This window comes from Garra rufa, chromosome 23, assembly GCF_049309525.1.
Source record: "Garra rufa chromosome 23, GarRuf1.0, whole genome shotgun sequence".
NCBI classification, from domain to species: domain Eukaryota; kingdom Metazoa; phylum Chordata; class Actinopteri; order Cypriniformes; family Cyprinidae; genus Garra; species Garra rufa.
This window is the reverse complement of record NC_133383.1, coordinates 24,722,982-24,739,990: the sequence shown is the minus strand read 5'-3', so window position 1 is coordinate 24,739,990 and position 17,009 is coordinate 24,722,982. Positions and strand designations below refer to the sequence as shown.

General features: G+C 33.9%; 2 protein-coding genes across 2 annotated transcripts in view; one reads left to right on the top strand and one right to left on the bottom strand.

The window, feature by feature from the left end:
- The first annotated feature begins 872 nt into the window (after window positions 1-872).
- r3hcc1 (R3H domain and coiled-coil containing 1) lies at window positions 873-10,223 on the top strand. Its single transcript, XM_073829268.1, has 6 exons — window positions 873-973; window positions 1,354-1,840; window positions 1,971-2,143; window positions 4,034-4,104; window positions 4,180-4,275; window positions 9,736-10,223. The coding sequence occupies exons 1-6, from the start codon at window positions 873-875 to the stop codon at window positions 9,852-9,854; spliced, it is 1,047 nt and encodes a 348-aa protein (XP_073685369.1). The 3' UTR covers window positions 9,855-10,223.
- A 396-nt stretch (window positions 10,224-10,619) lies between these two features.
- loxl2a (lysyl oxidase-like 2a) overlaps window positions 10,620-17,009 on the bottom strand; it is a 29,408-nt gene continuing 23,018 nt past the window's right edge. The window contains exons 9-14 of the mRNA XM_073829700.1: window positions 15,681-15,846; window positions 13,721-13,961; window positions 13,493-13,608; window positions 12,172-12,308; window positions 11,383-11,494; window positions 10,620-11,273 (exon numbers count right to left, since the gene is read on the bottom strand). Coding sequence (XP_073685801.1) covers window positions 11,209-11,273; window positions 11,383-11,494; window positions 12,172-12,308; window positions 13,493-13,608; window positions 13,721-13,961; window positions 15,681-15,846 — 837 coding nt within the window. The 3' untranslated portion in view covers window positions 10,620-11,208. The remainder of the gene's footprint in view (window positions 11,274-11,382; window positions 11,495-12,171; window positions 12,309-13,492; window positions 13,609-13,720; window positions 13,962-15,680; window positions 15,847-17,009) is intronic.

Sequence of the window (17,009 nt, the reverse complement as noted above, 5' to 3'; positions counted from 1 at the left end):
TTATATAATTATTGATATAATTTAGGTAATATTTATTAATGATAAATTTCTTTCGAATGCTGTCTACATCGGGCACAGACAGCATTCACATAGACAGCATCCCCTGTTGTTAATATAATCATTTAATAATGTATTAATTTCTATAATAATTAATATAATAATTTCTAAGCTCAAAATAAAATATTTATGCCGATAAAGTTTGGACTTTGTGATTGTATTTATGCCAGTGTGTGACGATAAATTATTTACAAATGAAACGTGAATAATTCACTCTTCAATAAAACACCATATTTATAGGTTAGTTATTAATTAGACGAAATAAAATAGAATATGCGAAATTCAACCTTTAAACTGCATTCCAGTAAAAATCCCAGTCATATAGCATAATTAAAACTTTACTGGCATGTCGATCATTTACAGTATCATTTACATTCAAAACTTTAAGTAAAGAGATCGAAATGAAGGAAAAATAACGAATATAAACGAATGATACAAATATTACAGAAAAAGAGGGTCAGTTAATGGACTTACAAGACTGTGGGATGCATAAAATGTTTATTGTAGGCTTATTTTATTTGATGTACTTTTATGTAATATTTATTCATGATTAACTTATTTTGAATGCTGTCTACATCGTGCACAGGCTCGCATAGACAGCATGGCATATTGTTAACATAATGATTTAATATTGTATTAATTTCTAAAATTAACTAATAACCCATAAACCCAAGACATAAACCCTTTTTATAGGTTGTAATGACACTTTTCTACGGTTATTGTCATGGTTAAAGGTTATATTTTAAATTTCATGCAACATTAAGATTTTAAGGCTATATTAACGTGACTGACTCCTGGAATAGAGTAGGTAACCAATGGCGTTTGAGATTACTATTAAACCAGCAAGTCCTGCCCCACGACTGACAAAAATAAAAGTGTTCGCCCGAGCAGGTGAGAGAAGATCTAGCGCAAGGATGTGGGAAAGATCATGCGCGCACGAGGGCTTGTATTGCGTGCAGAGAAGGTTTGAAATGAGATCGCGGTTTCCGTTTGCTGGCGCGTAGATCTGTTTTCCTCTCGCTCGTTTATTAATGGCATTGATTTGCAAAAAACTGTTAATTCTTCCGATCCCCGATCCAGCTATTTTTTCAATATCGGGCCCGATATCCGATCCTAATATCGGATCGGTGCACCCCTAGACTACAGCTACTTTTTTATTGATTACATGATAACATACTATTGGTACAAGAATATCCTATTTAAAGCAATGTGATAAATAAAAGTAATCTGAAACTAATCAGTAAAGGATTACTATTTGCAAGTAATCTATTCAGTGCTGTGTTGTACATCTGATAGGTTGCCAGAAGACGACCAAAGAGATGCGGAGGCCAGTTTTCATGGGCGAGCGCGCAGTCGGGAGAGAGAAATTGAGAACAACAGCCACGCACGCTCACTGGAGACCAGTGTCAACAACAGACGGAGAGCCAGACGGCCAGACAAGGTTATCTATGCTCCGCGTGCTATGAGACATAAGATAGACCTGGAACAGCCAAATCTCAAGGAATCATCTGTGGAATCTCACTCTGACATTACTAAGGATCCTCTTATAACCAGTCAGAAGCCAGAGGTGGACAGCACTGGCCAGTCAATGGGCGATGAGGAGTTTGTGCAGCTTTCAAGGTCGGGTCCATCACCGTGGCCTGCAGCTTGGGAACAGACTGTGTCTTTCTTCACAAATTTGACACTAGATGATGAAACAGATGAAGATTTTGCCAACAGCACGCTACTTTCCAGTAATGCCACAATCCAACAGAAAAATGTTGATGAAGGTTTGATCTCTGAGGTATTGTAGCTTCATGGGTCTCACACACAAGTTTAGATGAAATGAGAACAAATGTATCTCTTACCATATTTGCCATAATCTTCATTCTGTTTGTTCTCACACATTGTCATTCATTCTTTCTGGTCTTTAGATCAAAGCGCAACTCAAACACCGGGACATTACCATACTCGACACCTGCAGTGATTTTCCTGCTTATGCAAACATCTGGCTTGACCCGCAGGAGTTCAGCCACGTCATTGAGATCTACGACTTTCCTGCCATGTTTAAAACGGATGACCTCCTTGATGCCTTTGCTGACTATAGGTAATATGTCACCTCTATATTGTGACAGAATAAGTATATTATTGATTATGTCCTTGTGCGAAGACGGGATGTACGTGATGTCCAAATCACCAGGGTCATGCGAGGAGCTGAACGTTGGACAAACCACAAATTGATTAGGCCTTCACTCAAATTGCACATTGTGCCTTCCCATCGGAAGAAGCCTAAGCTAAATATAGCTAGGTATAACCTTACCAAGCTAAAAAATCCCATTGTACAAAAACAGGACCAACAACACCTTAATAAAGTTTTGGCTGCTCATGGCCACCAAAAACTAAGAAGTGAAACCAGTTTAAGCAGATGGTGAGCAAGTCAGCAAAAGAAACCCTTGGCTCCAAGAAGTGAGTCCACCAAGACTGGTTTGATGAGAACAATGATGAGATCAGGAGGCTGCTGGAGGAAAAAAGTAAGGCATGTGTTCAATGGCAAAATGACCTCTGTACCAAAGAAAGATAGCTTTACAAATCTACAAAGAAAGATTCAGAAAGAGCTGCCTGTAATGTAGGACAGCTGGTGGGACCTCAAGGCTGAAGAGGTTCAATGGTTTGCAGATTTCAACAATTCCAAGATATTCTTCAGCACATTGAAGACACACTAAGGTCCATCAAGACACCAATAACACCAATGCCTTTTACTGATGGCAACACCCAACTGAAAGATAAGACAAGTATTAGCAATCAATGGAGGAAAAATGTCTCTGACATGCTTAATAGGCCCTCAGCAGTTTCTCCTTTGGCACTGGAATCCATAACACAGAGGTCCGGCGTGCTGAGCCCTTTTAAAATGGCAAGCTCAGAGATGCTCTGCGTATTCCACAGCATCATCGCCAACAGATGGGATGAGGAAATAATGCCACAAGAATTTAAGGTTGCCATAGTGGTATCCATCTTTAAGAAAAAGGGCAGCAAGGCTGACTGGCAACTACAAAGGTATCTCACTTCTGTCAGTTGCTGGGAAGATTCTTGCAAGAATCCTCAACAGACTGATCATCTTCATCTCAGAAAAGTCCATATCAGAGGCTCACAGTTATGCAGATTCAAGAAAAATGCATTGAGCAGCATATGGATATTTATGCCATTTTTTTAATCTGCTTACAAAGGCCTTTGACAGTGTGAATAGAGAAGCACTGTGGATCATTCTCACAAAGTTTGGGTGCCCCAGAAAGTTCACAAAACTGATCCTTCTTTATGGGTGTGAAACTTGGACATTGGTTGTATAGAAAGCACTTAAAACAGCTTGAGCAATTCCATCAGAGGTCTCTAAATTCAATCATGTGCATCAAATGGCAGGACAGTGACAGATCTGGAGGTTCTAGACAGAGCCTATCTGGTCAGCATTGAAGCCATGATTATGAAGACCCACCTTTACTGGACAGGACATGTTATAAGAATGGACAGTTCCCACATCCTTTGGCAGATTCTTTACGAAACTTTGTCTCAGGGTTACGGGAGTCGTGGACATCCAAAAAAACATTACAAAGACTGTATTAGAAATAGTCTGAAGTATGTTGACTTCCCTGTGACAGAGCTGGAATCTAGAGCAAAGGACAGAGCCAATTGGCATGCAGTAACCAAACTGGCCTATAGAATATTTGAACACTGCCGGCAAGAGACAGCTATGGCTGCTAGGCAATGCAGGAAATATCCCACAACTGCTCCACCAACAGCATCCTTTCCATGCCCTCACTGTCCCAGAGTGTGCGCATCAAGGATAGGTCTACTTACAGGTCTACTACATGTTCGTTCTCATCAGAGGAAGACTGCATTAAAAGTGATCTTATTGTAAATTGATGGTCAACCAATATATTGTGACAGAATAAGTATACTTTTAATACAAATCTATAAAGTGACACTGGTCGTCTTCTGTTTCCAGTGAAGGGGGTATGAAGATCAAGTGGGTGGATAACACTCATGCTCTTGGTGTATTTTCAAGTCAGTCGGCAGGTATGGTTTTATTGTCAGTATTTTTTAGAGTGGTCATCCTTTATGTTTGACAAACACATTTTTGGCTCTCTTCAGCTATACAGGCACTCTCCATTAAACATCCAATACTGAAGACTCGCACACTGCTAGAGGGAAGCCAGAAAGCAAAATGGAAAGCAACCAGACGTGCAGGTACAAAATCCATAGAAAAAATGCCTTTGAGAAAGATGGTTTCACATTTGAAGACTTGGGGACAGATTTGCTTAAGGCCAATTAGTGTTAGAGCTACGGAGTGGCACGAAAAAAAAAAATCTAAAATTACGAGAATAAAGTCAAAGTGTTTCGAGAATGAAGTCGTAATGTTTCGAGAACGAAGTCGGAATCTTTCGAGAATAAAGTCGGAGCAATTAAAGTTATAATATTTTGAGAGTATAGTCTGCGCATGCAAATGGCCCAGATTGGGAGCACTGGGAGAAGTTGCCAGGCCACCAGAATGTTTTTGAATATATATGGGATTATTAGCAGAAATCATACTATGTGTTATACTCGCAGGGACAGTATGCTTGGAATTTTTTTTTTACATCTTCGATTGCATTTATTAGGCCTATTTGTAGTGTGCCAGCCACCCAATAATAGCAAAAAGCTTTGTTCTTATGGTAATTTTATTATAAAACTGACAGATTTTGAAAGATGAGACTTTGGAATATCTCCTGGTGCTCTCAATCTGGGCCATTTGCATGTGCAATAAACTATAATATACTCGCAAAATATTATAACATTTGTCTTGCTAGGAATTCATTCTTGTAATTTTGACTTTATTCTCAAAATACACTGACCAAAATTATAAACGCAATACTTTTGTTTTTCCCCCCATTTTCATGAGCTGAACTCAAAGATCACACAGATCACAGTACACAAATGGCCTATTTCTCCAGAGTGGTGAACAATATTTAAGAGAAATAGGCCATTTGTGTACATGTAAAACGTCTTAGATCTTTGAGTTCAGCTCCGAAAAATGGGGGCAAAAACAAAAGTTGCGTTTATAATTTTGGTCAGTATATTTTGATTTTATTCTTGAAACATTTTGACTTTATTCTTGAAACATTTTGACTTTATTCTTGAAACATTTTGACTTTATTCTTGAAACATTTTGACTTTATTCTCGAAACACTTTGACTTTATTCTTGAAACACTTCGACTTTATTCTTGAAACACTTTGACTTTATTCTTGAAACACTGACTTTATTCTTGAAACATTTTGACTTTATTCTCGAAACACTTTGACGTTATTCTTGAAACATTTTGACGTTATTCTCGAAACACTTTGACTTTATTCTCGAAACACTTTGACTTTATTCTCGAAACACTTTGACTTTATTCTCGAAACACTTTGACTTTATTCTTGAAACACTTTGACTTTATTCTTGAAACACTTTGACTTTATTCTTGAAACACTTTGACTTTATTGTTGAAACACTTTGACTTTATTGTTGAAACACTTTGACTTTATTCTTGAAACACTTTGACTTTATTCTTGAAACACTTTGACTTTATTCTTGAAACACTTTGACTTTATTCTTGAAACACTTTGACTTTATTCTTGAAACACTTTGACTTTATTCTTGAAACACTTTGACTTTATTCTTGAAACACTTTGACTTTATTCTTGAAACACTTTGACTTTATTCTTGAAACACTTTGACTTTATTCTCGAAACACTGACTTTATTCTTGAAACACTTTGACTTTATTCTTGAAACACTTTGACTTTATTCTTGAAACACTTTGACTTTATTCTTGAAACACTTTGACTTTATTCTTGAAACACTTTGACTTTATTCTTGAAACACTTTGACTTTATTCTTGAAACACTTTGACTTTATTCTTGAAACACTTTGACTTTATTGTTGAAACACTTTGACTTTATTGTTGAAACACTTTGACTTTATTCTTGAAACACTTTGACTTTATTCTTGAAACACTTTGACTTTATTCTTGAAACACTTTGACTTTATTCTTGAAACACTTTGACTTTATTCTTGAAACACTTTGACTTTATTCTTGAAACACTTTGACTTTATTCTTGAAACACTTTGACTTTATTCTTGAAACACTTTGACTTTATTCTCGAAACACTGACTTTATTCTTGAAACACTTTGACTTTATTCTTGAAACACTTTGACTTTATTCTTGAAACACTTTGACTTTATTCTCGAAACATTTTGACTTTATTCTCGAAACACTTTGACTTTATTCTTGAAACATTTTGACTTTATTCTCGAAACACTGACTTTATTCTTGAAACACTTCGACTTTATTCTTGAAACACTGACTTTATTCTTGAAACACTTTGACTTTATTGTTGAAACACTTTGACTTTATTGTTGAAACACTTTGACTTTATTGTTGAAACACTTTGACTTTATTCTTGAAACACTTTGACTTTATTCTTGAAACACTTTGACTTTATTCTTGAAACACTTTGACTTTATTCTTGAAACACTGACTTTATTCTTGAAACATTTTGACTTTATTCTCGAAACACTTTGACTTTATTCTCGAAACATTTTGACTTTATTGTTGAAACACTTTGACTTTATTCTCGAAACACTTTGACTTTATTGTTGAAACACTTTGACTTTATTGTTGAAACACTTTGACTTTATTGTTGAAACACTTTGACTTTATTCTTGAAACACTTTGACTTTATTCTTGAAACACTTTGACTTTATTCTTGAAACACTGACTTTATTCTCGAAACACTTTGACTTTATTCTTGAAACACTTTGACTTTATTCTTGAAACATTTTGACTTTATTCTCGAAACACTGACTTTATTCTTGAAACACTTTGACTTTATTCTTGAAACACTTTGACTTTATTCTTGAAACATTTTGACTTTATTCTTGAAACACTTTGACTTTATTCTTGAAACACTTTGACTTTATTCTTGAAACACTTTGACTTTATTCTTGAAACACTTTGACTTTATTCTTGAAACACTTTGACTTTATTCTTGAAACATTTTGACTTTATTCTTGAAACACTTTGACTTTATTCTCGAAACACTTTGACTTTATTCTTGAAACACTTTGACTTTATTCTCGAAACACTTTGACTTTATTCTTGAAACACTTTGACTTTATTCTCGAAACGCTTTGACTTTATTCTTGAAACACTTTGACTTTATTCTTGAAACACTTCGACTTTATTCTTGAAACATTTTGACTTTATTCTCGAAACACTGACTTTATTCTTGAAACACTTTGACTTTATTCTTGAAACATTTAGACTTTATTCTTGAAACATTTTGACTTTATTCTCGAAACACTTTGACTTTATTCTTGAAACATTTTGACTTTATTCTTGAAACACTTTGACTTTATTCTCGAAACATTTTGACTTTATTCTTGAAACACTTTGACTTTATTCTTGAAACACTTTGACTTTATTCTTGAAACATTTTGACTTTATTCTTGAAACACTTTGACTTTATTCTCGAAACACTTTGACTTTATTCTCGAAACACTTTGACTTTATTCTCGAAACACTTCGACTTTATTCTTGAAACACTTCGACTTTATTCTTGAAACATTTTGACTTTATTCTCGAAACACTTTGACTTTATTCTTGAAACACTTTGACTTTATTCTCGAAACACTTTGACTTTATTCTTGAAACATTTTGACTTTATTCTTGAAACACTTTGACTTTATTCTCGAAACACTTTGACTTTATTCTTGAAACACTTTGACTTTATTCTCGAAACATTTTGACTTTATTCTTGAAACATTTTGACTTTATTCTTGAAACACTTTGACTTTATTCTCGAAACACTTTGACTTTATTCTCGAAACATTTTGACTTTATTCTTGAAACACTTTGACTTTATTCTTGAAACACTTTGACTTTATTCTTGAAACATTTTGACTTTATTCTTGAAACACTTTGACTTTATTCTCGAAACACTTTGACTTTATTCTTGAAACACTTCGACTTTATTCTCGAAACATTTTGACTTTATTCTTGAAACACTTTGACTTTATTCTTGAAACATTTTGACTTTATTCTTGAAACACTTTGACTTTATTCTCGAAACATTTTGACTTTATTCTTGAAACACTTTGACTTTATTCTTGAAACATTTTGACTTTATTCTTGAAACACTTTGACTTTATTCTTGAAACATTTTGACTTTATTCTTGAAACACTTTGACTTTATTCTCGAAACATTTTGACTTTATTCTTGAAACACTTTGACTTTATTCTTGAAACATTTTGACTTTATTCTTGAAACACTTTGACTTTATTCTCGAAACACTTTGACTTTATTCTTGAAACACTTCGACTTTATTCTCGAAACATTTTGACTTTATTCTTGAAACACTTTGACTTTATTCTCGAAACACTTTGACTTTATTCTTGAAACACTTTGACTTTATTCTCGAAACATTTTGACTTTATTCTTGAAACACTTTGACTTTATTCTTGAAACACTTTGACTTTATTCTTGAAACACTTTGACTTTATTCTTGAAACACTTTGACTTTATTCTCGAAACATTTTGACTTTATTCTTGAAACACTTTGACTTTATTCTTGAAACACTTTGACTTTATTCTTGAAACACTTTGACTTTATTCTTGAAACATTTTGACTTTATTCTTGAAACACTTTGACTTTATTCTCGAAACACTTCGACTTTATTCTTGAAACATTTTGACTTTATTCTTGAAACACTTTGACTTTATTCTCGAAACATTTTGACTTTATTCTTGAAACACTTTGACTTTATTCTTGAAACACTTTGACTTTATTCTTGAAACATTTTGACTTTATTCTTGAAACACTTTGACTTTATTCTTGAAACCGGCGCCAAAGCAAAATGGCTGCCCATTGCTCCAAATGAATCGCTCGCACGCACACACTTGGATGGGCTAAATGCAAAGCACAAAATGGGTCACCATACTTGGCCACACATCACATCCTTTCCTTTCATTTTGACTGTCAGTATTTTGACTTTTTTCTTATAATTAGACTTTAATCTCCTAATTTTAGAGTTTTTATTTTTTTAATGAAAATATTAAATGTGAGGATTCTAAAACTGTGAAGTGCTGTAACAATGAAGTGAGAAGTAATAACATACACACTATTTAATGTACACTATTAACCCGTAAGACCTTCATTAACTGTCAGGACACAAATTAAGATATTTTTGATGACATCCGAGAGCTTTCCGACCCATCAGAATATTTCAGGACATCATTAAAATAGTCCGCGTGACATCAGTGGTTCAACCATAATGTTACAAAGCTATGAAAATACTTTTTGTGTGCAAGAAAAACAACTTTGTTCAATCATTTTTTTCCTCTTCTGTGTCAGTGTTCAACTTTGACTGTGTTCAGTTACCACATTGCACGGTAAGTGCAGGGTCAGAAAGCTCTCGGATTTCATCAAAAACATCTTAATTTGTGTTCTGAAATGAACCAAGGTCTTGCGGGTTTGGAACAACATGAGGGTGAGTAATTAATGACATTAATTTTTGAGTGAACTATCCCTTTAATAGATTCACAAATGTCATGTCACTGCTCTGTATAATGGCAGTAGCATACTAATTTGAAACAACTATGTTGATGTTATGTCTTCCAAACAGAGTTCATTCAACCAGTGAAGGAAAGGCCACGGACGGACACAGTTGTGGCTCGCAGGATGGTGACCAGAGCGCTAGGCTTGAGAGGAAGGTGCTTGGAAACGAGAAACACCTTTAACTGAATTTAAAAAAAGTTCATCACACATTTGGACTGTGCTTCAGTCAATACTTATACTGGCAAAAACGACACGTCCTTGACATGAACTCCTTAACCACCCAGACATGCTATGGAGACGTTGTAAAGCTTTATTTAGCTGCTCAGGATGTGGAAATTCTCAAACACATGAAATATGTGGTCTCCCACGTTTCCAGTTTTAATCTTAGTTATGTAGTGTTTTAGGAAACAAGCCAATAGTATGTTAAGCGAGCGTTTGATTATTTCCTGTGTGCGTTTTGGTAAGCATTCAGAGGACTTGGTTGTTCTTGCAGGAAACAGCCTTGTTTGTTTTCTCCATACTAACAAGCCCTAATAAAAAGATCCTTTTTATTAACTTAGATCTTATTTAATACAAATAAGCTCCTTAGCTCATTTGATTTCCTGTAAATGGATCATAATGTTGAATATAATGATTAAATTAAGTAACTAAACTTTATTTAGCTTTACATTATATGAAGTTTGTGTTGTTTTTCATGTTCAGCTTGTGTAAGTTGGGATTGGAATGGCATCTAAATGACATTTTATAGTATTACTGGCAGTGTAAATATGAATAATTCTGCTTTTATATAATAGATCTGTTTTATACAGTTATGTTTGACATAAATTTGTTTGATACCTCAACCTATTTTTTTTTTTTATTAGATTTTGATTAAATGTTTTTTTTTTTTTGCTTTGTTTCAACACATTTTACAACATAGTTTGTCAGGTTATCATAAACACCCTCCACCAGTTAACACATATGATTTGCTTTTATTATAGAAAACAATGCAACGGTTTGACCAAATGTGCTGTTCAGTCATAAACACATTGTATATCTGGAAACCATTGAACTGGTCATAGATACCCTCATAAAACGGAGAGTAGATACTTCACAAAACAGCAAATTCTTACAGTTTCACATTGCATACATAAAATTGACAAAATAATCCCTGACTGAGAATAATAAATTACTTGACATGCTTGCTGAATTAACCACAAAAGAGTCTGACTGTTGCAAGTGGGGATGAGTTCGAAAACTGCAGGCATTGTGGAATAATTGAAAACTTACGAAAGATCTGAGTATGAACATTACAGCATGAGTTTGTAACCAAAGCATTTCAAGCACCAAGTACAGTACATTTCAAGAATTTAAATAGTTCTCTTCAAAGCAAGCTTGATATAGCGAGGACCGTGAAAGAACATGCCGTACTTCAACCTAAAAAGATGCGATCTTTGCCTTTGAAGTGCTGGAGTCTCTCTAGTGGTCAATGATAGAGAATAGTCTGAGTGACAGCCTGCAGCGACCTCCACTGAGAGTCTTTGTCCTTCCTCACGGCCTCCTATCGGAACTGCAACTGGTTGTTCATTCCAGGGTATTCGTCCATGTCTGAACTCCGCGAGCCACCTGGAAAGTGGTAGAGTGTTATGTAGGTTTTATTTACTTCTAATGGCTTTTACACCGTCCTGGCAGAACTTAAGTAGAGTTTTTTTTTGTTTTTTGTTTTTCAACTCACCTATTTGACATTGGTACGTCCATATCCTGGATCCATCATAACGGCACTTGCACTTCATGACATTGTTGGTGTAATCTGTTTCGGCTACGTCATAGTTAGGGTTGATTACGACCTGTGTGACAGAGTCATATCAGTAAAATTAAATTTCCTGATTAAATTGGTGTGGAAAAAGCTTTCACTCAAAAAGTGTTGGTAAATTTCACAAAGAACGGCAAGAAACAATAGTCAAATCGAGAAAAAAAAACTAGTGGGTGCAGGACACTACTTTTTTCGGAAGAAATGGAGGCCCGTTTCTGACACTGAATAAAAAATTAAAGGTTATTGTGACTTCTCACAATTTTGACTGTTTTTCTCAGAATTGTAATATAAACATACAATTGCTCGCAATTATATATCATTTTTTTTCTCCTCAGAACTGGACTTTATTACTTGCGAGTTTATATCCCACAATTCTGACTTTATATCTTGCAATTCTGACTTTATTTCTTGCAATTCTGACTTTATTTCTTGTAATTGTGCGTTTATATCCACAATTCTGACTTTATAACTAAAAATTGTGCATTTATGTCTTACAGTTCTGAGAAAAAAAGTCCATTATCCATTATATATTTATAACAGTTTAACTTTTGAGTTCTTGTCCTGTTTTATTACCATTTTCTAAACTATAGCGAATAAACTGTAATAATGTGAGAAATGTTGAAGTCGTCTGAATAAATTTTGGTTTGACTGTAAATGAAAGACGAAATTCTTAAGTTAAAAGACTAAAATTCACTTCAGTTAAAACGCTACCTGGAAAATATAATCTCCTGGTTTGACATCAGTGATATCGATCCATTGACAATCAATGTCATGTCTGTAGGTGTCCGAGCAGCCAACGGTGATGCCCTGTTCACCAAAGTTGGCACAAAGATACCGTTTCTGGATACCTGGAGCAAAGAAAACAACAAATTAGACTTCTGAGGTTTCATTAAAACATTGTCATCTCCTACACAGCAAAAACATTATTCTAGCCAAATATGATGTGAAGCTTAATTAAACTAATTTTTAAACTGAAAATCTATTTAGGTTCTATGACAGCATTTTAGTGCCAAGTCAAAATATTTTGCTAATAAAGTTGAAATATTACGAAAATACAGTCTAAATAGTTTGAGAATAAAATTTAAATTCAACAGTCAAAAATTACGAGAATAAAGATGTTTCGAGGATAAAGTCAAAATTACGAGAATAGTCAATATTTTGAGAATAAAGTCACAATATTTAAAGAATAAAGTCAAAATTACGAGAATAAAGTCAAAATGTTTTGAGAATAAAGTCTAAATATTTTGACAAATTCAAAATTATCGATCGAAATGGATAAAAAATAAAGTCAAAATTATGAGAATAAAGTCAAAACATTTTAATAAAGTCAAAACAGTTTAATAAAGTCAAAATTACGAGAATAAAGTCAAAATATTTTGAAAATAGTCTAAATATTTTGAGAATAAAGTCAAAATTACGAGAATAAAGTCGAAATATTCTGCTAATAAAGTCGAAATATTTTGTGAATAAAGTCAAAATTATGAGAATAAAGTCAAAATATTTAGAGAATAAAGTCAAAAATCTCGTAATTTTAGATTTTTTTTTTTTTAACGTGGCACTAAAATGCTGTCATAAGTTTTAACCTTCATATACCAAAATATATATCAAAATGTATTTCAGAGGCAAGAAACACATGTCCAATGTTACAGTTTCCTACATTTAGGCAAATGCAAATGTTTACTAGCCTACTAGAGTTTAAAATTAGATTTATTAATTATTTATTTATTGTTATAGTGTCTCTTTGAACATTAAAGCATGTTGCTTGCTAATTTTTATTCAAATGTGTTAGTTTTTCATGCATTAAAGTTTTTTTAAAACATGTAAACATTTGATTGAAATATTTGGAAGGCAAAATATATTTTTAAATGCTTTTAAATGTGTGTGTGTGAAATACATTTTCAAAAATATACAAAAAAACAGCTTTAAAAAAAAATTACTTGGAACTTTACAGGGATAGTTCACCCAAAAATGAAAATTCTGACATTAATTACTCATGCTCATGATATTGGACCATCCTGTAAACAGTCCTCACCTTCGTCACAATGAGTGTCCTCTAGACAGAAACTGGCCTTGTGACCCTCTGCCACCTTGGAGCCGTTCAGACTCAGCAGATCATAATGGGTAAAAACCTCAAAGCTGTGATAATGCCTGCAGAGAGACAACAAAACAATAATTGGCACAAATGATTTTGTAACATCATAAATTTGAAGTCTTTCTATATGGTTTTTTATGGTGTTTAATAAGGGGTCTAGGGTCTTGCCTGTGACACTGGTGCCAGGTCCAGGCGTGGTAACCCATTTTGGGTCTGAAATCAGCCTGGCCAACGTTGTGGATCTGGGAGGAAAAGCGGAAAAGGCGGCGATAGGAACCGTGGTCATTTTTTATCGCAGTGCTAGACAGGCAGTTCTCCTCTAGGGCGCACTGTAGAGCGTACATGGGCCGGTCTTCTAGATAGGTGGTCTGCTCCACCAGCGGAGCGTTCAGCACCAGGTCAGGAGCCGCTGTAAGTGATAAGATCAGAGGTCAGACAGAGCAAATTCCAACCAGGTCAGGTTAGAAAACATGATAATACATCTTAAATTCAATTACAAAATACACAGCAAAATAAAACAACAATTAGATTTTTGATGTTTAATTAAAACATTTTGTCATCTCCTACACAGCAAAAACATTATTCTAGCCAAATATGATTTGAAGCTTAATTAAATACAACTTTTTAAATTGAAAAACTATTTAGGTTCTATGACAGCATTTTAGTGCCACGTAAAAAAAAATACAAATAAATAAATAAATCTAAGAAATCTAAGTCAAAATATTTTGAGAATAAAGTCGCAATTACGAGAATAAGGTCGAAATATTTCAACAAAGTCAAAATTATGAGTTGAATTGTTTCAAGAATAAAGTCAAAATTACAAGAATAAAGACAGAGTTTCGAGAATAAAATCGAAATTACGAGAATAGTCAAAATATTTTGACAAAGTTGAAAAGTTTAAAAAATAAAGTAAATATTTATAGAATTAAGTCAAAATATTAAGAGAATAAAGTAAAAAAATTTCGAGAATAAAGTCTAAATATTTAGAGAATAAAGTCAAAATGTTTTGAGAATAAAGTCAAAATATTTAAAGAATAAAGTAAAAATTATTAGAATAAAGTCAAAATATTTAGAGAATAAAGTCAAAATATCTAACGAATAAAGTAAAAATTATGAGAATAAAGTCTCAAGTCAAAATATTTAGAGAATAAAGTCAAAATATTTAAAAAAAATAAATAAAAAATATTTTGAGAATAAAGTCAAAATCTTGAGAATAAATTCAAAATATTTAAAGAATAAAGTCAAAATTACGAGGATAAAGACTAAATATTTAAAGAATAAAGTCAAAATTACGAGGATAAAGACTAAATATTTAAAGAATAAAGTCTAAATATTTAAAGAAAAAAGTCTAAATATTTAGAAAATAAAGTCAAAATAACGAGAATAAAGTCTAAATATTTAGAGAATAAAGTCAAAATTCTCATAATTTTAGATTTTTTAAATTAATTTTTTTATGTTTCTGAAAGAAGTTTTTCAGGCTTAATTTATTTGATCAAAAATACAGTAAAACAAAAAAGTGAAGTATTATTTCATTTTGAAATGACTGTTTTCTATTTTAATATATTTTAAAACATAATTTGTGACCCTGGACCACAAAAAAAAAAAAACAGTGGTATATTTGTAGCAATAGACAAAAATACATAGTATGGGTCAAAATGATCAATTTGTCTTTTATGCCAAAAATCATTAAGATATTAAGTAAAGATCATGTTCCATGAAGACATTTTGTAAATTTCCTACCATAAATATATTAAAACTTCATTTTTGATTAGTAATACAAGCCCCTGCTCTTTCTCTCTTTGTTTTTTTTCCCCTGAGTGCAGCTTCTAATTGGATGGGGGCGGAGACTAGCACAAACACCTGAGGCCTCTGTCTATTTAAAGGTCCACTGAAGCGCCTTGAAACATGCAGCATTATTCTATGTGGTGACGCAGTACAAACGGTGAAACAGTTAGAGTTCTATTATCAGTAGAATATCACACTCCTCTCAGCCAATCAGATTCGAGGACCAGAAAGAACTGTTTTCTACAATTATTTTTGGAACAGCTTTTTAGTCCACTCTTACTTTAAGCTTGAATTAAATCACTATTCTTAAGACATGCTAATCAATAAGGGGTGATTGTCTCACTATCAGAGCAGGAGACTCCAGCGGCGAAGCGTCCTCCTCCTTTGGGGCAGGTGATGTGTTCGCCGTGATGAAGACACTGAGGAAGACTCATCTCAGTTCCTGAGCATCTGACCCCGCTCATCACAACATTGTTTGCGTTCGCATTTCCAGCCCAGTACCACGTCTCCTATAACAAACACACATTACAGATGAGAAACTATTGCTGTAAGTTAGGAGTCGCACCAAATATTCACATTCTCATTTAAATCACATTTCCATTCAAGGAGAAGTTCACTTCCAGAATAACATTTTCCTGATGATTTGATACCCCCATGTCATCCAAGATATGTCAGTCGAAAAGAAATTCGTTTTTTGAGGAAAACATTCAAGGCTTTTTCTCGGCTCAGACTGCTGCTAAATGAGCATTTGTGGTTAAAAAAGTATTTTTTAAAGAAAATGACTAATGGTTTGGCTAGAGAAGACACTTATTCCTTGGCTGGGATCGTGTAGAGCCCTTTGAAGCTGCATTGAAACGGCAATTTGGACCTTTAACCTGTTGGCCACCATTAAAGTCCACTATATAGAGAAAAATCCTGGAATGTTTTCTTCAAAAAATGTAGTTTCTTCACATTTCCTTGTATTTTGTTTCATATTACAAAAAATGTTTTTGTACGGTTCTAGTTTGAACTATAATAAGCCTAATGGAAACCTAGGATGTCCAGGTGTCATTACACTTTCTCACCAAACGAGGGCCGTTTAATCACGTTTTCCAGATCGACTGAATGTTCCCGAACGTGATTTGAGCATCTGCTCTCAAGATTGCTTTTCATTACAGCTGTTGCATAAGTTTGGAGGTCTGAAACATAAGACATGCTGTACCCCACAAGACAGGGAAAGTCTCTGTCAGTGTTCCTGACTGCACAAACATATGTTCACGATGAGTAACCATCCAGCATTATGGTGTGTTTTCCATGTGTTTTGTCTTAGAGCTGAGTCACAGCCTCCTCTGATAGATAAGCCTGCCGGACTCCCACCGTGGGCACATTCTGTCAGACTTTCCATGCGTTTCCTTCAAGCATTGTAAAAAACCCTCCACACATGCTGTCTGGAAAGACCTACCGGTCCAGACTGTCAGACAAAATGTTTAATGACCACTCCGACATCTGGAAGTTGTATCTTGCACTTTGAGCTTGGTAACAGAAAACGTGACCAACTGCATGTCGGTGAACAAACTTCCCTATTAATGTAACCTTTAAATGACTTCTTATGCTAACTAAGGCTGCATTTATCTGCTCGAAAATACAGTAATATTCTGAAATATTATTACAATTCAAAACAACAGTTTTGAAT